The sequence below is a fragment of the Oncorhynchus keta genome, chromosome 18 (assembly GCF_023373465.1).
Source record: "Oncorhynchus keta strain PuntledgeMale-10-30-2019 chromosome 18, Oket_V2, whole genome shotgun sequence".
Lineage (NCBI taxonomy): Eukaryota > Metazoa > Chordata > Actinopteri > Salmoniformes > Salmonidae > Oncorhynchus > Oncorhynchus keta.
Window position 1 is genome coordinate 49,913,850 of NC_068438.1, and position 27,106 is coordinate 49,940,955.

At 46.8% G+C, this 27,106-nt stretch overlaps 1 protein-coding gene across 1 annotated transcript in view; it reads right to left on the reverse strand.

The window, feature by feature from the left end:
* The window catches only part of gbe1b (glucan (1,4-alpha-), branching enzyme 1b), a 401,340-nt gene that overhangs the window by 301,215 nt on the left and 73,019 nt on the right, over positions 1-27,106 (reverse strand). Inside the window, exons 3-4 of the mRNA XM_052468704.1 lie at positions 16,818-16,933; positions 342-467 (exon numbers count right to left, since the gene is read on the reverse strand). Coding sequence (XP_052324664.1) covers positions 342-467; positions 16,818-16,933 — 242 coding nt within the window. The remainder of the gene's footprint in view (positions 1-341; positions 468-16,817; positions 16,934-27,106) is intronic.

The following is a 27,106-nucleotide window of genomic DNA, read 5'->3' on the forward strand; positions in this document are numbered from 1 at the left end:
ACTAGATAAGGTTGAGGACGACTTCAATACTTACTAGGTAAGGAATTCAGTACTTACTAGGTAAGGTTGATGAGGAATTCAGTACTTACTGGGTAAGGAATTCAGTACTTACTAGGTAAGGTTGATGAGGAATTCAGTACTTACTGGGTAAGGAATTCAGTACTTACTAGGTAAGGTTGATGAGGAATTCAGTACTTACTGGGTAAGGAATTCAGTACTTACTAGGTAAGGTTGATGAGGAATTCAGTACTTACTGGGTAAGGAATTCAGTACTTACTAGGTAAGGTTGATGAGGAATTCAGTACTTACCAGGTAAGGTTGAGGAGGAATTCAGTACTTACCAGGTAAGGTTGAGGAGGGTCCCAGTGGACCCAGTCATAGATGACTTGTTTCTCGGCCTGGATGGCGTACTTGGCCCAAGGTGAAATGCGGTACAGACGCTCCCCTTTCTTAGTGTGGACCACAACCTGCAGGGACACCAGACAGGTGACAGGTGACACAGAGGTTACAGCAGTCGCAACAAAGACACATGGGGTCTGTTTCCCAATTGGTACCCTATTCCATTTATAGTGCACTACCTTTGACCAGGGTCCATAGGCACTACATAGGGAATAGGGTGCCATTTGGGAGTCAGCACCAGTATTATAGGTATAAAGTGTAAAGATTAAATTTCCAAAGAAAATGGGTAGAGACAGTGAAGTGAGGACAAAGAGGACAGGCTTTCAAAACATATGGGCAATGTAAGGCCATTACCTGGGAGACAAGACAGATGACTGGGGTTAAAGAGGAAGTCACAACAAAAGTCACAATGAGAGGGTAATCAAAATAAAAAAAGGCCAAAGGTCATAAGGGCATATAAAAACATAGGAAGAAAGGTAGGTCATTCAGAATATAGAAACGCTGTGCAGACCACCTGGGAAATAAGACTGATGACTGGGGTTAGAATTAGGTCAGACCGGTCAACAACTAATCGTGTCTCCACCAGACGGCTCTTTCTCTTTGCAACCATCTGGTTTCACGGCGTCTCAGAAAGGGACTTGAAAGGAGCCTATGGCAGGAGCAGGGGGGACTACCTCTGGAACTTCATTGGCTGATCTCTCAGTACATCAGCATCTAGTACACGTGTCCAACTCGTTCCACGGAGGGCAGAGTGTCTGCGGGGTTTTTTATTTTTTTGCTCCTCCTTTGTACTTGATTTATGAATTAAGGTCACTGATTAGTAAAGAACTGCTGGTCTCGGTCTTAATTGAAAGGGGGGGGGGACAAAAATCAACAGACACTAGGCCCTGCTTGGAATGAGTATGACAACCCCTGATCTAGCATACCCCCCCTGATTACCTTGTGGATTTCTAAGTGCGAACAGTGCATGTGATTTAGGCTAAATCAGGAAGTGAGATGGGGAAAGAATGCATTGTAGATCTGGTTAACATAAACTTTATATGTCCAAACTCAGAATCAATTGGGCTTCCAAAAAATAATATGGTCGCTGTAATAGGACTGTAATTGGTCATGTCAAGCACAAGCATTTTGCTACACTCGCATTAACATCTGCTAACCACGTGTATGTGACCAATAACATCTGCTAGCCACGTGTATGTGACCAGTAACATCTGCTAGCCACGTGTATGTGACCAGTAACATCTGCTAGCCACGTGTATGTGACCAATAACATCTGCTAACCATGTGTATGTGACCAATAACATCTGCTAACCATGTGTATGTGACCAATAACATCTGCTAACCATGTGTATGTGACCAATAACATCTGCTAACCATGTGTATGTGACCAATAACATCTGCTAGCCACGTGTATGTGACCAGTAACATCTGCTAGCCACGTGTATGTGACCAGTAACATCTGCTAGCCACGTGTATGTGACCAATAACATCTGCTAACCATGTGTATGTGACCAATAACATCTGCTAACCATGTGTATGTGACCAATAACATCTGCTAACCATGTGTATGTGACCAATAACATCTGCTAACCATGTGTATGTGACCAATAACATCTGCTAACCATGTGTATGTGACCAATAAAATGTGACTTGTATTTTGATTGCCGATTTTGATTTCTTTTTATCGAATACAGCTGAAGCTGTCTTTCTCCCACCTCAACATTTAACCCACGGCACTTTTAAGTCCCACTTTGTTGCACAGTGTTTCTAGGCTGTATATTTAGTAGCAAAATAAGCCTGGGGACAAGGTCAGTCAAGTCAAAGACACATGGTAGGGCAAGGTCATACAATACAGAGACCGAGGTCAGGCCCAATCAACGACACAGAGACAGAGGTTAGGCCCAATCAACGACACAGAGACCGAGGTCAGGCCCATTCAACGACACAGAGACCGAGGTCAGGCCCAATCAACGACACAGAGACCGAGGTCAGACCCAATCAATGACACAGAGACCGAGGTCAGGCCCAATCAACGACACAGAGACCGAAGTCAGGCCCATTCAACGACACAGAGACCGAGGTCAGGCCCATTCAACGACACAGAGACCGAGGTCAGGCCCATTCAACGACACAGAGACCGAGGTCAGGCCCAATCAACGACACAGAGACCGAGGTCAGGCCCATTCAACGACACAGAGACCGAGGTCAGGCCCATTCAACGACACAGAGACCGAGTCAGGCCCATTCAACGACACAGAGACCGAGTCAGGCCCATTCAACGACACAGAGACCGAGTCAGGCCCATTCAACGACACAGAGACCGAAGTCAGGCCCAATCAATGACACAGAGACCGAAGTCAGGCCCATTCAACGACACAGAGTCCGAAGTCAGGCCCATTCAACGACACAGAGACCGAGTCAGGCCCATTCAACGACACAGAGACCGAAGTCAGCCCCAATCAACGACACAGAGGCCGAGGTCAGGCCCATTCAACAACACAGAGACCGAGTCAGGCCCATTCAATGAGACCGAGTCAGGCCCATTCAACGACACAGAGACTGAAGTCAGGCCCAATCAACGAGACCGAGTCAGGCCCATTCAACGACACAGAGACCGAAGTCAGGCCCATTCAACGACACAGAGGCCGAAGTCAGGCCCAATCAACGACACAGAGACCGAGTCAGGCCCATTCAACGAGACCGAGTCAGGCCCAATCAACGAGACCGAGTCAGGCCCAATCAACGACACAGAGACCGAGGTCAGGCCCAATCAATGACACAGAGACCGAGGTCAGGCCCAATCAACGACACAGAGACCGAGTCAGGCCCATTCAACGACACAGAGACCGAGTCAGGCCCATTCAACGACACAGAGACCGAGTCAGGCCCATTCAACGACACAGAGACCGAGGTCAGGCCCAATCAACGACAGAGACCGAGGTCAGGCCCAATCAACGACACAGAGACCGAAGTCAGGCCCAATCAACGACACAGAGACCGAGGTCAGGCCCAATCAACGACACAGAGACCGAGGTCAGGCCCATTCAACGACACAGAGACCGAGTCAGGCCCATTCAACGACACAGAGACCGAGTCAGGCCCATTCAACGACACAGAGACCGAGGTCAGGCCCAATCAACGACAGAGACCGAGGTCAGGCCCAATCAACGACACAGAGACCGAAGTCAGGCCCAATCAACGACACAGAGACCGAGGTCAGGCCCAATCAACGACACAGAGACCGAGGTCAGGCCCATTCAACGACACAGAGACCGAGTCAGGCCCATTCAACGACACAGAGACCGAGTCAGGCCCATTCAACGACACAGAGACCGAGTCAGGCCCATTCAACGACACAGAGACCGAGTCAGGCCCATTCAACGACACAGAGACCGAGTCAGGCCCAATCAACGACACAGAGACCGAGTCAGGCCCAATCAACGACACAGAGACCGAGTCAGGCCCATTCAACGACACAGAGACCGAGTCAGGCCCATTCAACGACACAGAGACCGAGTCAGGCCCAATCAACGACACAGAGACCGAGTCAGGCCCAATCAACGACACAGAGACCGAGTCAGGCCCATTCAACGACACAGAGACCGAGTCAGGCCCATTCAACGACACAGAGACCGAGGTCAGGCCCATTCAACGACACAGAGACCGAGGTCAGGCCCATTCAACGACACAGAGACCGAGGTCAGGCCCAATCAACGACACAGAGACCGAGGTCAGGCCCATTCAACGACACAGAGACCGAGGTCAGGCCCATTCAACGACACAGAGAAAAGGTCCCAAATGGACAGCCTATTCCTTACATTGCGCACTACTTCCAACAAGAGGCAGGGCTATGGACAGTGCACTGTACAGAGAACAGAGTGTCAATTGGGATAAAAACCAGACCTTCCTCAGTAGAAGATGAAGGGATGACTGGAAGAAGGAACGAAAGGATGAGTGATACCAGTCCGAGGACAAGTTATCATAAATCAACAATAGCTGCCAGGCCTCCTGTGCTCCAGACTCTACGTGTGCATAATTTACAGCACATGCATAAATGTGCCACTGAGTGTGTCATGTGTGACACGAGTGTTTGCGTATTTCTCAGGAAATAGCTGACTCTCTGTTTCATCCATCTGCCAAAGGAAAAAAGGTGCCGGCTGTTTCAATGAGCACTTTTCATTGTCAGTCCATCAAGGAAAGCCATTCCACTTCAATCAAAGCTGCTCCCTCTTCCTCCATCATCCCTCCATGCCTTTCTTCTCTCGTTCTCCCCCCCGATTTAATAGCGTATACTCTATGGAGTGCCTGGGAGACAAAATCAAGAAGTGTTGATAAATCCATGAATCAAAAGGGAAAGGAACGTAATTTAATTCTAGACAATGTTATTGAAAGGTCATTTAATTCTAGATGATGTTATTGGAAGGTCATTTAATTCTAGATGATGTTGTTGGAAGGTCATTTAATTCTAGATGATGTTATTGGAAGGTCATTTAATTCTAGATTATGTTATTGAAAGGTCATTTAATTCTAGATGATGTTGTTGGAAGGTCATTTAATTCTAGATGATGTTATTGAAAGGTCATTTAATTCTAGACAATGTTATTGAAAGGTCATTTAATTCTAGACAATGTTATTGAAAGGTCATTTAATTCTAGATGATGTTATTGGAAGGTCATTTAATTCTAGATGATGTTGTTGGAAGGTCATTTAATTCTAGATGATGTTATTGGAAGGTCATTTAATTCTAGATTATGTTATTGAAAGGTCATTTAATTCTAGATGATGTTGTTGGAAGGTCATTTAATTCTAGATTATGTTATTGAAAGGTCATTTAATTCTAGATTATGTTATTGGAAGGTCATTTAATTCTAGATTATGTTATTGGAAGGTCATTTAATTCTAGATTATGTTATTGGAAGGTCATTTCATTCTAGATTATGTTATTGAAAGGTCATTTCATTCTAGATGATGTTATTGGAAGGTTATTTAATTCTAGATTATGTCATTGGAAGGTCATTTCATTCTAGATTATGTCATTGGAAGGTTATTTAATTCTAGATTATGTCGTTGGAAGGTTATTTAATTCTAGATGATGTTATTGGAAGGTCATTTAATTCTAGATTATGTTATTGGAAGGTCATTTAATTCTAGATGATGTCATTGGAAGGTTATTTAATTCTAGATGATGTTATTGGAAGGTCATTTAATTCTAGATGATGTTGTTGGAAGGTTATTTAATTATAGATGATGTTATTGGAAGGTCATTTAATTCTAGATTATGTCATTGGAAGGTTATTTAATTCTAGATTATGTCATTGGAAGGTCATTTCATTCTAGATTATGTCATTGGAAGGTCATTTCATTCTAGATGATGTCGTTGGAAGGTTATTTAATTATAGATGATGTTATTGGAAGGTCATTTAATTCTAGATTATGTCATTGGAAGGTTATTTAATTCTAGATTATGTCATTGGAAGGTCATTTCATTCTAGATTATGTCATTGGAAGGTCATTTCATTCTAGATTATGTCATTGGAAGGTTATTTAATTCTAGATTATGTCGTTGGAAGGTTATTTAATTCTAGATGATGTTATTGGAAGGTCATTTAATTCTAGATTATGTTATTGGAAGGTCATTTAATTCTAGATGATGTTATTGGAAGGTTATTTAATTCTAGATTATGTCATTGGAAGGTTATTTAATTCTAGATTATGTCGTTGGAAGGTCATTTAATTCTAGATTATGTCGTTGGAAGGTTATTTAATTCTAGATTATGTCGTTGGAGGGTTATTTAATTATAGATTATGTCGTTGGAAGGTCATTTCATTCTAGATTATGTTATTGGAAGGTTATTTAATTCTAGATTATGTCGTTGGAAGGTTATTTAATTCTAGATTATGTCGTTGGAGGGTTATTTAATTCTAGATTATGTTATTGGAAGGTCATTTCATTCTAGATTATGTTATTGGAAGGTCATTTAATTCTAGATTATGTCGTTGGAAGGTTATTTAATTCTAGATTATGTCGTTGGAAGGTCATTTAATTCTAGATTATGTCGTTGGAAGGTTATTTAATTCTAGATTATGTCGTTGGAGGGTTATTTAATTATAGATTATGTCGTTGGAAGGTCATTTAATTCTAGATTATGTTATTGAAAGGTCATTTAATTCTAGATTATGTTATTGAAAGGTCATTTAATTCTAGATGATGTTATTGGAAGGTCATTTAATTCTAGATTATGTCGTTGGAAGGTCATTTAATTCTAGATTATGTCGTTGGAAGGTTATTTAAATGTTATTGGCAGATATGATAAATGGTTCGATCGTGTCTCTTAATGATTAAGGTTAACTGACAGGCCTGTGTTTCACATCCCTTAATCTAGGTGAGGGAGAACTGTGTGTGTGTGAGTGTGTGTGTGAGTGAGTGTGTGAATGTGTGTGTGTGTGTGTGTGTGTGTGTGTGTGTGTGTGTGTGTGTGTGTGTGTGTGTGTGGGAGGACTGAACCGAGTGCCATTTCTTTCTCCCTGCGGTGCTAATGCTGTCGGCTAGGATCAGTCACAATTTCCCATCCAGAGAGAAATGGGGGGGGATCCCAACTGGCACCCTACATAGTGTACTACATTTGACTAGAGCCTTATGTCCCTAAATAGGCAAAAGGGTGCAATTTGGGATGCAGAGGGAGTCAGAAAGAGAGAGAGAGGGAGAGAGAGAGCAATCTGTGAAAATCAGAAATCTATGAGATCAAAAGGGTCGTAACGCTGCTGCCACTGCCTATCATCCATTATTGGTTCTATTAACCAGTCAGTCAGTCTCCTTTCTGACCCGCCAGGGACAGAGAAAAATAGTCAAAGAGTGTTTGTGTGAGAAAGGAGAGAAGAGAGAGAGAGAGAGAGAGAAAAGCAGGAGAATTAGAACATAATTAGCCTAACTCTGACCACCTCTGTGGAGAGGGAATGACGGCCCCCACTGCCACCTGCCTGTAACCGCTGTGTGTGTGGTGTGTTTGTGTGTGTCTGCCACCTGCCTGTAACCCCTGTGTGTGTGTGGTGTGTGTCTGCCACCTGCCTGTAAACCTCCTCGCCCCCACCACCTCCCTAGCTCCCTCCACCTCCTAGCTCCCTCCTAGACCCCTCCACCTCCTCCTCCTAGCCCCCTCCACCTCCCCTTCCTAGCTCCCCCCACCTCCCGAGCTCCCTCCTAGCCCCCTCCACCTCCCCTTCCTAGCTCCCTCCTAGCCCCCCCCACCTCCCCTTCCTAGCTCCCTCCCAGCCCCCTCCCAGCACCCTCTCCCCAGGCAGCCTTCCCCACTGGGATATTCTCATTCCATGTGGCCCACCTGGGGACAACTAGGCCCATTCTGGACCCCCCAGCAACACAATTCACACTTCATAAAGATTCTAGACAGACAGATAGCTGGAGAAACGGATTGGTAGGAGGGCCAGAGTCATGCTGCGTCCCAAACGGCTCCTTATTCCCTACATAGTGCCTCGTCCCCTATGGGCCTTGTTCAAAAGTTGTGCACTATATAGGGAGGCATTTGGAACACAGGCCTGAAGGGCTAGTACTACAGACTAAATGACTAGAATTAGAGGTTTATTAGAGGGGAGAGGAGAGCAGGGTGGGAATCAAAACAACCTGATACCCAAGTTGCTCTGGTAGTGGTACTGTGTGTTGGATACTGGCAATGCTATCAACAAGCCTTTCAGCATGCTGGCAGAGAAGGGCAGTCAACATGTACTGCACGGACACAAATTACTCACAATTGGTTGAAAGAAATTGATAAGAAGATTGTGGGAGCTGTACTGTTAGATTTCAGTCCAGCCTTCAATATTATTTTTCAACCTCTGCCTCTTTCACGGAAGCTTCTCTAATGTCAAACATGTAGGGTGTGGTGTACCGCAGAGAAGCTCTCTCGGCCCTCTACTCTTTTTTTTAGTTTTACCAATGACCTGCCACTGGCTTTAAACAAAGTCTGTGTGTCCACGTATGCTGATCAATGATCAATCAACAACCACAGTTAAACGAAGTCACTGAAACCCTTAGAGTTGCATTCAGTTTTGGAATGAGTTCCCAGTAAAAAAAAATAATAATAATTTTAATCCTGACAAATCTCTCAAATTAAGAGCATTGCATTTGGTACAAATCATTCGCTAAACTCTAGACCTCAGCTCAATCTGGTAATGAATGGTGTGGCTGTTGAACAAGTTAGGGAGACTAAATGATTTGGCATTACCTTAGATTGTAAACTGTCATGACCAAAACATACAGATTCAATGGTTGTAAAGATGGGGAGAGGTCTGTCCATAATAAAGAGAAACTCTGCTTTTTTGACACCACACTCCTAAAAGCAGAAAGACCTACTTAAGATGCAACTGGCCCAGAACAGAGCGGCACGTCTAATCAGAGGGCAAATATAAATACTATGCATGCCAGTCTCTCTTGGCCAATAGTTGATCCCAGCTGCATCACCTCTTTTTACAAGAACCATCAAAGTGTTGAAAAATCTCAATATAGTCAACTTACACAGACACTTACCCCACCAGAAATGGTCTTTTCACAGTCCCAAAATCCAGAACAAATTCAAGAACATGTAAAGTATTATATTAGAGCCATTCTTGCATGGAACTCGTATTGCTCAAACGAACAGCGAACCTGGTTGAAAAGCAACACCTCTCTTACTTGACCGAGAGCAGCAGGTAGCCTAGTGGTTAGAGCGTTGGGCCAGTAACCGAAGGGTTGCTAGATCGAATCCCGCGAGCTGACAAGGTAATAAAATCTGTCGTTCTGCCCCCTGAACAAGGCAGTTAACCCACTGTTGCTAGGCGACCATTGAAAATAAGAATCTGTTCTTACCTGATTTCCCTAGGTAAATAAAGGTTAAATAAAATATATAAATAGATCGTGTGCATGTATAAAATCTAGTGCTGTTGTCTATTAATGTTCTGTAATATGTCATCGTTCATGTGGAACCCAGAAAGAGCATGTGTAGAGAAGTGACAGAGGAATAAAATACCAAAACATCAACATATTAGAGGGGGAAGCAGGGAGGCGGCAGGCAGGGTTGGGGTGAGAGGTGACAGAGGGAATAAACACCAACTGGAAGCATATTAGAGAGGGAGGCAGGAGGCAGGGTTGGGGTGAGAGGTGACAGAGGGAATAAAACACCAACTGGAAGCATATTAGAGGGGGAAGCAGGGAGGCGGCAGGCAGGGTTGGGGTGAGAGGTGACAGAGGGAATAAAACACCAACTGGAAGCATATTAGAGGGGGAAGCAGGGAGGCGGCAGGCAGGGTTGGGATGAGAGGTGACAGGGGGAATAAACACCAACTGGAAGCATATTAGAGGGGGAAGCAGGGAGGCGGCAGGCAGGGTTGGGGTGAGAGGTGACAGAGGGAATAAAACACCAACTGGAAGCATATTAGAGGGGGAAGCAGGGAGGCGGCAGGCAGGGTTGGGGTGAGAGGTGACAGAGGGAATAAAACACCAACTGGAAGCATATTAGAGGGGGAGGCAGGGAGGCGGCAGGCAGGGTTGGGGTGAGAGGTGACAGAGGGAATAAAACACCAACTGGAAGCATATTAGAGGGGGAAGCAGGGAGGCGGCAGGCAGGGTTGGGGTGAGAGGTGACAGAGGGAATAAAACACCAACTGGAAGCATATTAGAGGGGGAAGCAGGGAGGCGGCAGGCAGGGTTGGGGTGAGAGGTGACAGAGGGAATAAAACACCAACTGGAAGCATATTAGAGGGGGAAGCAGGGAGGCGGCAGGCAGGGTTGGGGTGAGAGGTGACAGAGGGAATAAAACACCAACTGGAAGCATATTAGAGAGGGAGGCAGGGAGGCGGCAGGCAGGGTTGGGGTGAGAGGTGACAGAGGGAATAAAACACCAACTGGAAGCATATTAGAGAGGGAGGCAGGGAGGCGGCAGGCAGGGTTGGGATGAGAGGTGACAGGGGGAATAAACACCAACTGGAAGCATATTAGAGAGGGAGGCAGGGAGGCGGCAGGCAGGGTTGAGGTGAGAGGTGACAGAGGGAATAAAACACCAACTGGAAGCATATTAGAGAGGGAAGCAGGGAGGCGGCAGGCGGGGTTGGGGTGAGAGGTGACAGAGGAAATAAAACACCAACTGGAAGCATATTAGAGAGGGAGGCAGGGAGGCGGCAGGCAGGGTTGGGGTGAGAGGTGACAGAGGGAATAAACACCAACTGGAAGCATATTAGAGAGGGAGGCAGGGAGGCGGCAGGCAGGGTTGGGGTGAGAGGTGACAGAGGGAATAAAACACCAACTGGAAGCATATTAGAGAGGGAGGCAGGGAGGCGGCAGGCAGGGTTGGGGTGAGAGGTGACAGAGGGAACAAACACCAACTGCTACATGTCTAACATAATGTAAGTTAAGCTGCTATTGTACTACAATATTATATAGTATAATATAAGTTAAGATGCTCTGGTACTGCTCTGGTACTGCTCTGGTACTAAAGTACACTGCTCAAAAAAATAAAGGGAACACAAACAACAATGTAATTCCACACTTGAAATCAAACTGTCCACTTAGGAAGCAACACTGGGTTGCTTCCTAAGCAACACAATACATTTTACATGCTGTTTTGATGAAAGCAGGTTCACACTGAGCACGTGACAGAGTCTGGAGACGCCGTGGAGAATGTTCTGCTGCCTGCAACATCCTCCAGCATGACCGGTTTGGCGGTGGGTCAGTCATGGTGGGGGCTGGCATTTCTTTGGGGGGCCGCACAGCCCTCTATGTGCTCGCCAGAGGTAGCCTGACTGCCATTAGGTAATTTTGAGTGTGACTTCAAATCCAGACCTCCATGGGTTGATACATTTGATTTCCATCGATCATTTTTTGTGTGATTTTGTTGTCAGCACATTCAACTATGTAAAGAAAAAAGTATTTAATAAGAATATTTCATTCATTCAGATCTAGGATGTGTTATTTTTAGTGTTCCCTTTATTTTTTGGAGCAGTGTATAATATAGTATCATGTGTACATATATAGTATCATGCAAGTTAAGCTGCTCTTGAACTGCAGTATTATATAGTATCATGTAAGTTAAACTGCTCTGGTACTACAGTAGAATGTAAGTCAAGATATTCTGGTAATACAGTATAATATAGTATCATGTAAATAAACCTGCCCTGGTACTACAGTATTATATAGTATCATGTAAATGAAGCTGCCCTGGTACTACAGTATTATATAGTATCATGTAAATAAATCTGCCCTGGTACTACAGTATCATGTAAATGAAGCTGCCCTGGTACTACAGTATCATGTAAATAAATCTGCCCTGGTACTACAGTATCATGTAAATGAAGCTGCCCTGGTACTACAGTATCATGTAAATAAATCTGCCCTGGTACTACAGTATTATATAGTATCATGTAAATGAAGCTGCCCTGGCACTACAGTATTATATAGTATAATGTAAATGAAGCTGCACTGGTACTACAGTATTATATAGTATCATGTAAATGAAGCTGCCCTGGTACTACAGTATCATGTAAATGAAGCTGCCCTGGATAATACAGTATTATATAGTATCATGTAAATAAACCTGCCCTGGTACTACAGTATTATATAGTATCATGTAAATGAAGCTGCCCTGGTACTACAGTATTATATAGTATCATGTAAATGAAGCTGCCCTGGTACTACAGTATTATATAGTATCATATAAATAAATCTGCCCTGGTACTACAGTATTATATAGTATCATGTAAATGAAGCTGCCCTGGATAATACAGTATTATATAGTATCATGTAAATGAAGCTGCCCTGGCACTACAGTATTATATAGTATCATGTAAATGAAGCTGCCCTGGTACTACAGTATCATGTAAATGAAGCTGCCCTGGATAATACAGTATTATATAGTATCATGTAAATGAAGCTGCCCTGGTACTACAGTATTATATAGTATCATGTAAATAAACCTGCCCTGGTACTACAGTATTATATAGTATCATGTAAATGAAGCTGCCCTGGTACTACAGTATTATATAGTATCATGTAAATGAAGCTGCCCTGGTACTACAGTATTATATAGTATCATGTAAATGAAGCTGCCCTGGTACTACAGTATTATATAGTATCATGTAAATGAAGCTGCCCTGGATAATACAGTATTATATAGTATCATGTAAATGAAGCTGCCCTGGTACTACAGTATTATATAGTATCATGTAAATGAAGCTGCCCTGGTACTACAGTATTATATAGTATCATGTAAATGAAGCTGCCCTGGATACTACAGTATTATATAGTATCATGTACGTAGAATGTATGCACACATGACTGTAAGTCGCTTTGGATAAAAGCGTCAGCTAAATGGCATATATTATTATCATGTAAATGAAGCTGCCCTGGATAATACAGTATTATATAGTATCATGTAAATGAAGCTGCCCTGGATAATACAGTATTATATAGTATCATGTAAATGAAGCTGCCCTGGATAATACAGTATTATATAGTATCATGTAAATGAAGCTGCCCTGGCACTACAGTATTATATAGTATCATGTAAATGAAGCTGCCCTGGTACTACAGTATCATGTAAATGAAGCTGCCCTGGATAATACAGTATTATATAGTATCATGTAAATGAAGCTGCACTGGTACTTCAACGGTGAAGTTTGAAGAGCAGTAGTTGACACTGTGTGGCGTACGGCCGGTCCACTGGGCTGTGTTGGAAAACCTTAGCAGGAAGACTCTACAAGGACAGACTGTGACAGCAATTAAGCAGAGAGAGACACTGATGTAGCTTTTAGGAGAAAAAAAAAAGACATGAAGAGCTTTACATGAAACATACGATTGGAGTTGGGCCCTTGGTGTACACGCACAGAGGCAGAGACAGGAGCAGGGCCCTTGGCGCACACACACACACACACACACACACACACACACACACACACACACACACACACACACACACACACACACACACACACACACACACACACACACACACACACACACACACACACACACACACACACACACACACACACACACACACACACACACACACACGACCCTTGGTTCCAGGAAGGAGTAGCTGTGGAACTAATTTAGATGAGGAAACTCAGAGCCAGGCAGAACCAAGAGCCAAGCAGCTTCGAGGGATGAAGGAGGAGGCTTGAGGTAGGGAGGGAGACTGAGAGGGAGAGAGGGAGTAGGCTTGAGGTAAGGAGGGAGGGAGACAGACAGAGAGGGAGAGAGGGAGTAGGCTTGAGGTAGTGAGGGAGGGAGACGGAGAGAGGGAGTAGGCTTGAGGTAAGGAGGGAGACAGAGAGGGAGAGAGGGAGGATGCTTGAAGTAGGGAGGGAGACAGAGAGGGAGTAGGCTTGAGGTAGTGAGGGAGGGAGACAGACAGAGAGGGAGAGGGGAGAAGGCTTGAGGTAAGGAGGGAGACAGAGAGGGAGAGAGGGAGGATGCTTGAAGTAGGGAGGGAGGGAGAGAGACAGAGGGAGAGAGGGAGGATGGCTTGAAGTAGGGAGGGAGGGACAGAGACAGAGGGAGAGAGGCTTGAGTAGGAGGAAGAGAGGGAGGGAGACAGAGTAGGGAGAGAGGGGGAGAGAGGGAGTAGGCTTGAAGTAGGGAGGGAGACAGAGAGGGAGAGAGGGAGTAGGCTTGAGGTAGTGAGGGAGGGAGACAGACAGAGAGGGAGAGAGGGAGTAGGCTTGAGGTAGTGAGGGAGGGAGACAGACAGAGAGGGAGAGAGGGAGTAGGCTTGAGGTAGTGAGGGAGGGAGGGAGACAGAGAGGGAGAGAGGGAGTAGGCTTGAGGTAGTGAGGGAGGGAGGGAGACAGAGAGGGAGAGAGGGAGTAGGCTTGAGGTAGTGAGGGAGGGAGACAGACAGAGGGGAGAGAGGGAGTAGGCTTGAGGTAGTGAGGGAGGGAGACAGACAGAGAGGGAGAGAGGGAGTAGGCTTGAGGTAGTGAGGGAGGGAGACAGAGAGGGAGAGAGGGAGTAGGCTTGAGGTAGTGAGGGAGGGAGACAGACAGAGAGGAACAGAGGGAGTAGGCTTGAGGTAGTGAGGGAGGGAGACAGACAGAGAGGAACAGAGGGAGTAGGCTTGAGGTAGTGAGGGAGGGAGACAGACAGAGAGGGAGTAGGCTTGAGGTAGTGAGGGAGGGAGACAGACAGAGAGGAACAGAGGGATGTAGAAACAGTCGTGATTCTCTCATCAGATATATTGTATCTCCACATTCCACTGTAAACTGTCCTTCTGTATTCTACCAGAGTTGAATTCCTTCAACCTGCTGTGTCAGGAGTCTAGCAGACAGAATTTAAAAATATATATATTTAAAAAAAGGGGCAATAGGCAGTTGCTACATCCACTTCTGGACCTGTATGTATGATACGCACCCATTGGTTCATGCAGAATATAACTGATACGTGCCTTACATACCCAATCAGAACCCAAACTATAGTATTGTCGGCTACCTTGATAATACACAGCAGTCAATGTTTTACTCCCAGGTGTGGGAAAAAAAACACTGTATAGCCTCAAAGCACGCTTAAAACTATACATTTGGTATCGTGGATTGTCAGTCCTTGCATCCATATCTCTGTCTATGAATTTGAGGGTGGTTCAATTTCTCTCCCCTCTGCTTTTTACTGAAACAGTACGCTATGTTATCCATTTCAACTGCGGTTTGCCCATTTAACCAGCTAATGAGAGCACATTCTCTGTTACAAATCAGACCCGACCAAGAGGAGGTAGCAGCTACAGACCCGACCAAGAGGAGGTAGCGGCTTCAGAAACAGACCAAGAGGAAGTAGCGGCTTCAGAAACAGACCAAGAGGAAGTAGCAGCTTCAGAAACCGACCAAGAGGAAGTAGCTGCTTCAGAAACCGACCAAGAGGAAGTAGCGGCTTCAGAAACAGACCGAGAGGAAGTAGCTGTACAGAAACAGACCAAGAGGAAGTAGCTGTACAGAAACAGACCAAGAGGAAGTAGTGGCTTCAGAAACTCTAATCTTGTGACCAACTGGGAATGTGATGAAAGAAATAAAAGCCGAAATAATTATCTCTAGTATTATTCTGACCGTTCACATTCTTAAAATAAAGTGGTGATCCTAACTGACCTAAAACAGGGATATTTTACTTGGATTAAATGTCAGGAATTGTATAAAACTGAGTTTAAATGCATTTGGCTACCTGGATAGTATATAGCAGTACAGTAGGCCTACCTTAATATATAGCAGTACAGTAGGCCTACCTTAATATATAGCAGTACAGTAAGCCTACCTTAATATATAGCAGTACAGTAGGCCTACCTTAATATATAGCAGTACAGTAGGCCTACCTTAATATATAGCAGTACAGTAGGCCTACCTTAATATATAGCAGTACAGTAGGCCTACCTTAATATATAGCAGTACAGTAGGCCTACCTTAATATATAGCAGTACAGTAGGCCTACCTTAATATATAGCAGTACAGTAGGCCTACCTTAGTATATAGCAGTACAGTAGGCCTACCTTAATATATAGCAGTACAGTAGGCCTACCTTAGTATATAGCAGTACAGTAGGCCTACCTTAGTATATAGCAGTACAGTAGGCCTACCTTAGTATATAGCAGTACAGTAGGCCCAGCTGGATATAAAGCAGTACAGTAGGCCTACCTTAGTATATAGCAGTACAGTAGGCCTACCTTAGTATATAGCAGTACAGTAGGCCCAGCTGGATATAAAGCAGTACAGTAGGCCTACCTTAGTATATAGCAGTACAGTAGGCCTACCTTAATATATAGCAGTACAGTAGGCCTACCTTAATATATAGCAGTACAGTAGGCCCAACTGGATATAAAGCAGTACAGTAGGCCTGCCTTAACATATAGCAGTACAGTAGGCCTACCTGGATAATAATATAGCAGTACAGTAGGCCTACCTGGATAGTATATATAGCAGTACAGTAGGCCTACCTGCTGGATATATAGCAGTACAGTAGGCCTACCTTAATATATAGCAGTACAGTAGGCCTACCTTAATATATAGCAGTACAGTAGGCCCAACTGGATATAAAGCAGTACAGTAGGCCTGCCTTAGTATATAGCAGTACAGTAGGCCCAGCTGGATATAAAGCAGTACAGTAGGCCCAGCTGGATATAAAGCAGTACAGTAGGCCTACCTTAGTATATAGCAGTACAGTAGGCCTACCTTAATATATAGCAGTACAGTAGGCCCAGCTGGATATAAAGCAGTACAGTAGGCCTACCTTAGTATATAGCAGTACAGTAGGCCCAGCTGGATATATAGCAGTACAGTAGGCCTACCTTAATATATAGCAGTACAGTAGGCCTACCTTAATATATAGCAGTACAGTAGGCCTACCTTAATATATAGCAGTACAGTAGGCCCAGCTGGATATAAAGCAGTACTGTAAAGCCTACCTTGAGTTTGGTGTTGTGTTCGATGGCTGGTGACTTGTCATACTTGGGGGGCAGACACAGTTCCCATTTTCCAAACTCTTTCTTCTCATACGGGTGAGAGAAGTTGTCCCAACCATCTATGAAACAAAAGAAAGATAATGATTTATTTAATGCTTCTATTACACGTACTGTATATACATTTATATAGTATTTGATTTCTGTACTATAAAAATATAAGCTATATTTGCCTAAATGTGAAGTAGGCTGGATGTCGGCCTAGCAGGGAGATGCCAGACATTGGTATTGTGTTTTTCTGCCCAATATCTGGGCATGTATTTGCAAAATGGATAATAAATCGTCACTAAAAGTATTTAGAATATTTACTAAGTACAACACCACCAGCAGGCTCCTGAGAAACAGCCACAACCTGTCCTGTATCACCGCCCTGCATCACCGCCCTGCATCGCCACCCTGCATCACCGCCCTGCATCACCACACTGCATCACCACACTGCATCACCACACTGCATCACCACACTGCATCACCACACTGCATCACCACACTGCATCACCACACTGTATTACCTCCCTGCATCACCGCCCTGCATCACCACACTGCATCACCACACTGCATCACCACACTGCATCACCACACTGCATCACCGCACCGCATCACCGCCCCCATCACCGCCCTGCATCACCCCATCATCGCCCCATCACCGCCCTGCATCACCGCATCACCGCCCTGCATCACCGCCCTGCATCACCGCCCTGCATCACCGCATCACCGCCCTGCATCACCGCCTTGCATCACCGCACCACCGCCCTGCACCACCGCCCTGCACCACCGCCCCGCACCACCGCCCCGCACCACACCATCACCGCCCTGCATCACCGCCCTGCATCACCGCACCACCACACCGTATCACCGCCCTGCATCACCACACTGCATCACTGCCTTGCATCACCGCATCACCACACTGCATCACCACCCTGCATCACCACCCTGCATCACCACATTGCATCACCGCCCTGCATCACCGCCCTGCATCACCGCCCTGCATCACCGCCTGCATCACTGCCCTGCATCACCACACTGTATCACCGCCCTGCATCGCCGCCTGCATCACCCCAAACGATCACCTGACCAGACAACCTGTCCTGTACCACTGCCCGATCAAATCACCTGAGAAACAGACAACCTGTCACCACTGCCCGATCAAATCACCTGAGAAACAGACTGTCCTACTGCCCGATCAAATCACCTGCAGACAGCCTGTCCTGTACCACTGCCCGATCAAATCACCTGCCAGACAACCTGTCCTGTACCACTGCCCGATCAAATCACCTGAGAAACAGTCAACCTGTCCTGTACCACTGCCCGATCAAATCACCTGAGAAACAGTCAACCTGTCCTGTACCACTGCCCGATCAAATCACCTGCAGACACAACCTGTCCTACTGCCCGATCAAATCACCTGAGAAACAGACAACCTGTCCTGTACCACTGCCCGATCAAATCACCTGAGAAACAGACAACCTGTCCTGTACCACTGCCCGATCAAATCACCTGAGAAACAGACAACCTGTCCTGTACCACTGCCCGATCAAATCACCTGAGAAACAGACAACCTGTCCTGTACCACTGCCCGATCAAATCACCTGAGAAACAGACAACCTGTCCTGTACCACTGCCCGATCAAATCACCTGAGAAACAGACAACCTGTCCTGTACCACTGCCCGATCAAATCACCTGAGAAACAGACAACCTGTCCTGTACCACTGCCCGATCAAATCACCTGAGAAACAGACAACCTGTCCTGTACCACTGCCCGATCAAATCACCTGAGAAACAGTCAACCTGTCCTGTACCACTGCCCGATCAAATCACCTGAGAAACAGACAACCTGTCCTGTACCACTGCCCGATCAAATCACCTGAGAAACAGACAACCTGTCCTGTACCACTGCCCGATCAAATCACCTGAGAAACAGACAACCTGTCCTGTACCACTGCCCGATCAAATCACCTGAGAAACAGACACAACCTGTCCTACTGCCCGATCAAATCACCTGAGAAACAGACAACCTGTCCTGTCCTACTGCCCGAACAAATCACCTGAGAAACAGACACAACCTCAACTCCACCCACTGCTGTCAGACTTTACAACAACTCCACCCACTGCTGTCAGACTTTACAACTCCACCCACTGCTGTCAGACTTTACAACTCCACCCACTGCTGTCAGACTTTACTACAACTCCACCCACTGCTGTCAGACTTTACTACAACTCCACCCACTGCTGTCAGACTTTACTACAACTCCACCCACTGCTGTCAGACTTTACAACAACTCCACCCACTGCTGTCAGACTTTACAACAACTCCACCCACTGCTGTCAGACTTTACAACAACTCCACCCACTGCTGTCAGACTTTACAACAACTCCACCCACTGCTGTCAGACTTTACAACAACTCCACCCACTGCTGTCAGACTTTACAACAACTCCACCCACTGCTGTCAGACTTTACAACAACTCCACCCACTGCTGTCAGACTTTACAACAACTCCACCCACTGCTGTCAGACTTTACAACAACTCCACCCACTGCTGTCAGACTTTACAACAACTCCACCCACTGCTGTCAGACTTTCCACCCACTGCTGTCAGACTTTACAACAACTCCACCCACTGCTTCAACATTTTTTTTTACTCCATTCCCACTTCTTCAGTTTTAATCTTTTGTGCAAGAATCAACAACTCCAACTGCTGTCAAACTAAAACAGGAAGAACTCCACCCATAAGCTGTCAGACTTTACAACAACTCCACCCACTGCTCACATGGTAACGTTACTTTGGAACGAGCTTTACAACAACTCCACCCACTGCTCACCTCAGACATTTACAGAAAGACAGACACACCGTTGAGAATTAGGATGGTAAAAAAATAAAAATAAAAAAATAAAATGTTTTTTAAACAGATCAAGGCTGTTTATCAAAACTCAGATGATTTTAATAGTAAACAATGTAATGTTCAAAGAAAAATAAATAAATATCCAGTACCAGTCAAAATTTTGGACACATCGACTCATTCAAGGGTGCTTGTAAATGTTTTCCTGTTTTCTACATTGTAGAATAATAGTAAAGATATCAAAAACTATGAAACAACACATAAGGAATCATGTAGTAACATAAAAAGTGTGTTAAATAAATTAGATTCTTCAAAGTAGCCACTCTTTGCTTTGATGACAACTTTGCATAGTCTTGGCATTCTCTCAACCAGCTTCACCTGGAATGCTTTTCCAACAGGCTTGGAGTTCCCACATATGTGGACCACTTGCTGGCTGCTTTTCCTTCACAAATCATCCCAAACCATCTCAATTAGGTTGAGGTCGGATGATTGTGGAGGCCAGGTCATCTGATGTAGCACTCCATCACTCTCCTTCTCAGTCAAATAGCCTTTACACAGCCTGGAGGTGTGTTGGGTCATTGTCTTGTTGAAAAACAAATGATAGTGGGACTAAGTGGAAACGTGATGGGATGGCGTATCGCTGCAGAATGCTGTGGTAACCATGATGGTTAAGTGTGCCTTGAATTCAAAATAAAATCACTGACAGTGTCACCAGCAAAGCATCCACACATCACCCCCTCCATGCTTCACAGTAAGGAACTACCCATGCAGAGATCATCTGTTCACCTACTCCGCGTCTCACAAAGACAAGGCAGTTGAAACCAAAAATCTTGACTCATCACAGAGAAGACCAGATTTCCACTGGTCTAATTGCTCGTGTTTCTTGGCCCGAGATAGTCTCTTCTTATTGAGGTCCTTTAGTAGTGGTTCCCTTGCAGCAATTTGACCACGAAGGCCTGATTCACGCAGTCTCCTCTGAACAATTGATGTTGATATGTGTCTGTTACTTGAACTCTGTGAAACATTTATTTTGGGCTTCAATTTCTGGAAGTGTATATAATTTTGTTTTTATGATCTAAAAACAGGAACTGGATCCTGTGCCTCCAGGTAAAGAGTCCAATTCACTGCTGATTTACAGGCTGAGACACTTGTCAAGCGAGAGTAGGATCATTTGTTTGTAAGTGGAGTCCAGTAGAGATTGATGTTTTGAAATCCACAGCAGGATCAAAAACAAAGCATTGTACATCATTTATCATGTGGCAACTGCCTGACAATTTTGAATGGGGATCGAACTAAGGAATGAAACATATTTAACTCACTTGACAAAAAAAATATAAAATAAAGAACTTTGAATAGATAATTGATCATTATCAAAAACCGCTGGTTTATTCACAATCACTGAGGGGAAAACAAAAATCGAAATAGGCTTTCTAAACATTCGATACTAGTGTGCTGCGATTTACAGATAGACCCATATGGCAGAGGAATCTATGACCTTGAGTCATCTTTCCACCTGACAAGGTGAAATATTTAGATAAAAACAAAAAGCTTCCAGCAGGGGTTGGCAGGGGTCGGCACTCTCTGTCCGGCAGGGGTCGGCACTCTCTGTCCGGCAGGGGTCGGCACTCTCTGTCCGGCAGGGGTCGGCACTCTCTGTCCGGCAGGGGTCGGCACTCTCTGTCCGGCAGGGGTCGGCACTCTCTGACCGGCAGGGGTCGGCACTCTCTGACCGGCAGGGGGGTCGGCACTCTCTGGGCAGGGGTCGGCACTCTGACCGGCAGGGGTCGGTCCGGCAGGGGTCGGCACTCTCTGTCCGGCAGGGGGCACTCTCTGTCCGGCAGGGGTCGGCACTCTCTGACCGGCAGGGGTCGGCACTCTCTGACCGGCAGGGGTCGGCACTCTCTGACCGGCAGGGGTCGGCACTCTCTGACCGGCAGGGGTCGGCACTCTCTGACCGGCAGGGGTCGGCACTCTCTGACCGGCAGGGGTCGGCACTCTCTGACCGGCAGGGGTCGGCACTCTCTGTCCGGCAGGGGTCGGCACTCTCTGTCCGGCAGGGGTCGGCACTCTCTGTCCGGCAGGGGTCGGCACTCTCTGTCCGGCAGGGGTCGGCACTCTCTGTCCGGCAGGGGTCGGCACTCTCTGTCCGGCAGGGGTCGGCACTCTCTGTCCGGCAGGGGTCGGTCTCTGTCCGGCAGGGGCCGGCACTCTCTGTCCGGCAGGGGTCGGCACTCTCTGTCCGGCAGGGGTCGGCACTCTCTGTCCGGCAGGGGTCGGCACTCTCTGTCCGGCAGGGGTCGGCACTCTCTGTCCGGCAGGGGTCGGCACTCTCTGTCCGGCAGGGGTCGGCACTCTCTGTCCGGCAGGGGTCGGCACTCTCTGTCCGGCAGGGGTCGGCACTCTCTGTCCGGCAGGGGTCGGCACTCTCTGTCCGGCAGGGGTCGGCACTCTCTGTCCGGCAGGGGTCGGCACTCTCTGTCCGGCAGGGGTCGGCACTCTCTGTCCGGCAGGGGGGCAGGGGTCGGCACTCTCTGTCCGGCAGGGGTCTCTGTCCGGCAGGGGTCGGCACTCTCTGTCCGGCAGGGGTCGGCCGGCAGGGGTCGGCACTCTCTGTCCGGCAGGGGTCGGCACTCTCTGTCCGGCAGGGGTCGGCACTCTCTGTCCGGCAGGGGGCACTCTCTGTCCGGCAGGGGTCTCTCTCTGTCCGGCAGGGGTCGGCACTCTCTGTCCGGCAGGGGTCGGCACTCTCTGTCCGGCAGGGGTCGGCACTCTCTGTCCGGCAGGGGTCGGCACTCTCTGTCCGGCAGGGGTCGGCACTAGCTCTGTCCGGCAGGGGTCGGCAGATTTTTGAGAATATAGAAGAAAAAACACTTTTTTTTTACATTTGAAAAAGGGGTCGGCAATCAGTATAAAAACAATATGCACTTTTTCCGGCAGGGGTTTCCATCAAATTGCACTTTTTGCTGACCGGCAGGGGTAGTGCACTCTCTGTCCGGCAAAAGGCTGGCACTCTGTCCGGCAGGGGTGGCAAAAGGGGTCGGCACTCTCTGACCGGCAGGGGTTGTCGTGCACTCTGTTGACCGGCAGGGGTGTAGGCACGTGTTGACCGGCAAAAGGGGTGGTAGTGCACTCTCTGACCGGCAGGGGTCGGCACTCTGACTGTCGGCACTGTCTGACCGGCAGGGGTCGGCACTCTAAACCGGCAGGGGTCGGCACTCTCTGACCGGCAGGGGTCGGCACTCCTGACCGGCAGGGGTCGGCACTCTCTGACCGGCAGGGGTCGGCACTCTCTGACCGGCAGGGGTCGGCACTCTCTGTCCGGCAGGGGTGGCACTCTCTGTCCGGCAGGGGTCGGGTGACTCTCTGTCCGGCAGGGGTAAAAGGCTGTGTGCTCTCTGGGCAGGGGTAGTGCACGTCTCTGTCCGGCAGGGGTCGGCACTCTCTGTCCGGCAGGGATGTAGGCACTCTTGTCCGGCAGGGCGTCGGCACTCTCTGTCCGGCAGGGGTAAAAGGCACTCTCTGTCCGGCAGGGGTCGGGCACTCTCTGTCCGGGCAGGGGTCGGCACTCTCTGTCCGGCAGGGGTCAGACGGTAGTGTGATGTTCAAAGCTGCAAACTACATCACTAGCTAGGTTTCTAACCAATTGGCGACAGATTTTTATGAGAATATAGAAGAAAAAAACACTTTTTTTACATTTAAAAAATAATAATAATCAGTATAAAAACAATATGCACATTTTTCCCATGATGAGTTTCCATCAAATTGACTTTTTGCTGATAAAAGGCTGTGTGCGTGGTGATGTAGTGCACGTGTTGCCGATAAAAGGCTGTGATGTAGTGCACGTGTTGCCGATAAAAGGCTGTGTGCGTGGTGATGTAGTGCACGTGTTGCCGATAAAAGGCTGTGATGTAGTGCACGTGTTGCCGATAAAAGGCTGTGATGTAGTGCACGTGTTGCCGATAAAAGGCTGTGATGTAGTGCACGTGTTGCCGATAAAAGGCTGTGATGTAGTGCACGTGTTGCCGATAAAAGGCTGTGTGCGTGGTGATGTAGTGCACGTGTTGCCGATAAAAGGCTGTGTGCGTGGTGATGTAGTGCACGTGTTGCCGATAAAAGGCTGTGATGTAGTGCACGTGTTGCCGATAAAAGGCTGTGATGGTGATGTAGTGCACGTGTTGCCGATAAAAGGCTGTGTGCGTGGTGATGTAGTGCACGTGTTGCTGATAAAAGGCTGTGTGCGTGGTGATGTAGTGCACGTGTTGCCGATAAAAGGCTGTGTGCGTGGTGATGTTGCCGATAAAAGGCTGTGCAGTGCGTGTTGCCTAAAAGGCTGTGTGCGTGGTGATGTAGTGCACGTGTTGCCGATAAAAGGCTGTGTGCGTGGTGATGTAGTGCACGTGTTGCCGATAAAAGGCTGTGTGCGTGGTGATGTAGTGCACGTGTTGCCGATAAAAGGCTGTGTGCGTGGTGATGTAGTGCACGTGTTGCCGATAAAAGGCTGTGTGCGTGGTGATGTAGTGCACGTGTTGCCGATAAAAAAAGGCTGTGTGCGTGGTGATGTAGTGCACGTGTTGCCGATAAAAGGCTGTGTGCGTGGTGATGTAGTGCACGTGTTGCCGATAAAAGGCTGTGTGCGTGGTGATGTAGTGCACGTGTTGCCGATAAAAGGCTGTGTGCGTGGTGATGTAGTGCACGTGTTGCCGATAAAAGGCTGTGTGCGTGGTGATGTAGTGCACGTGTTGCCGATAAAAGGCTGTGTGCGTGGTGATGTAGTGCACGTGTTGCCGATAAAAGGCTGTGTGCGTGGTGATGTAGTGCACGTGTTGCCGATAAAAGGCTGTGTGCGTGGTGATGTAGTGCACGTGTTGCCGATAAAAGGCTGTGTGCGTGGTGATGTAGTGCACGTGTTGCCGATAAAAGGCTGTGTGCGTGGTGATGTAGTGCACGTGTTGCCGATAAAAGGCTGTGTGCGTGGTGATGTAGTGCACGTGTTGCCGATAAAAGGCTGTGTGCGTGGTGATGTAGTGCACGTGTTGCCGATAAAAGGCTGTGTGCGTGGTGATGTAGTGCACGTGTTGCCGATAAAAGGCTGTGTGCGTGGTGATGTAGTGCACGTGTTGCCGATAAAAGGCTGTGTGCGTGGTGATGTAGTGCACGTGTTGCCGATAAAAGGCTGTGTGCGTGGTGATGTAGTGCACGTGTTGCCGATAAAAGGCTGTGTGCGTGGTGATGTAGTGCACGTGTTGCCGATAAAAGGCTGTGTGCGTGGTGATGTAGTGCACGTGTTGCCGATAAAAGGCTGTGTGCGTGGTGATGTAGTGCACGTGTTGCCGATAAAAGGCTGTGTGCGTGGTGATGTAGTGCACGTGTTGCCGATAAAAGGCTGTGTGCGTGGTGATGTAGTGCACGTGTTGCCGATAAAAGGCTGTGTGCGTGGTGATGTAGTGCACGTGTTGCCGATAAAAGGCTGTGTGCGTGGTGATGTAGTGCACGTGTTGCCGATAAAAGGCTGTGTGCGTGGTGATGTAGTGCACGTGTTGCCGATAAAAGGCTGTGTGCGTGGTGATGTAGTGCACGTGTTGCCGATAAAAGGCTGTGTGCGTGGTGATGTAGTGCACGTGTTGCTGATAAAAGGCTGTGTGCGTGGTGATATATTATGTAGTGCACGTGTTGCTGATAAAAGGCTGTGTGCGTGGTGATGTAGTGCACGTGTTGCTGATAAAAGGCTGTGTGCGTGGTGATGTAGTGCAAGTGTTGCTGATAAAAGGCTGTGTGCGTGGTGATGTAGTGCACGTGTTGCTGATAAAAGGCTGTGTGCGTGGTGATGTAGTGCACGTGTTGCTGATAAAAGGCTGTGTGCGTGGTGATGTAGTGCACGTGTTGCCGATAAAAGGCTGTGTGCGTGGTGATGTAGTGCACGTGTTGCCGATAAAAGGCTGTGCGCGTGGTGATGGCTGTGTGCGTGGTGATGTAGTGCACGTGTTGCCGATAAAAGGCTGTGTGCGTGGTGATGTAGTGCACGTGTTGCCGATAAAAGGCTGTGTGCGTGGTGATGTAGTGCACGTGTTGCCGATAAAAGGCTGTGTGCGTGGTGATGTAGTGCACGTGTTGCCGATAAAAGGCTGTGTGCGTGGTGATGTAGTGCACGTGTTGCCGATAAAAGGCTGTGTGCGTGGTGATGTAGTGCACGTGTTGCCGATAAAAGGCTGTGTGCGTGGTGATGTAGTGCACGTGTTGCCGATAAAAGGCTGTGTGCGTGGTGATGTAGTGCACGTGTTGCTGATAAAAGGCTGTGTGCGTGGTGATGTAGTGCACGTGTTGCTGATAAAAGGCTGTGTGCGTGGTGATGTAGTGCACGTGTTGCTGATAAAAGGCAGTGTGCGTGATGATGTAGTGCACGTGTTGCTGATAAAAGTTACACGGATTTCTATTTTCAGATCTATTGATGGGTTTTGTCTGAAATGAATTGCGTTATATAGTGAATCTGCCCACTACGGTCTTGGCACGGACGTTTTAAACCACAGAGACATAATGAATATAACAGCAGCAAAGCTTTAAACCACAGAGACATAATGAATATAACCACAGCAAAGCTTTACACCACAGAGACATAATGAATATAACCGCAGCAAAGCTTTAAACCACAGAGACATAATGAATATAACCGCAGCAAAGCTTTAAACCAGAGAGACATAATGAATATAACCACAGCAAAGCTTTACACCACAGAGACATAATGAATATAACCGCAGCAAAGCTTTAAACCACAGAGACATAATGAATATAACCACAGCAAAGCTTTAAACCACAGAGACATAATGAATATAACCACAGCAAAGCTTTACACCACAGAGACATAATGAATATAACCACAGCAAAGCTTTACACCACAGAGACATAATGAATATAACCGCAGCAAAGCTTTAAACCAGAGAGACATAATGAATATAACCGCAGCAAAGCTTTAAACCACAGAGACATAATGAATATAACCGCAGCAAAGCTTTAAACCAGAGAGACATAATGAATATAACCGCAGCAAAGCTTTAAACCAGAGAGACATAATGAATATAACCGCAGCAAAGCTTTAAACCAGAGAGACATAATGAATATAACCGCAGCAAAGCTTTAAACCACAGAGACATAATGAATATAACCGCAGCAAAGCTTTAAACCACAGAGACATAATGAATATAGCCGCAGCAAAGCTTTACACCACAGAGACATAATGAATATAACCGCAGCAAAGCTTTAAATCACAGAGACATAATGAATATAACCGCAGCAAAGCTTTAAACCAGAGACATACTGAATATAACCACAGCAAAGCTTTAAACCACAGATATATTCATTATGTAACGACAGGAAAGCTTTAAACCACAGAGACATAATGAATA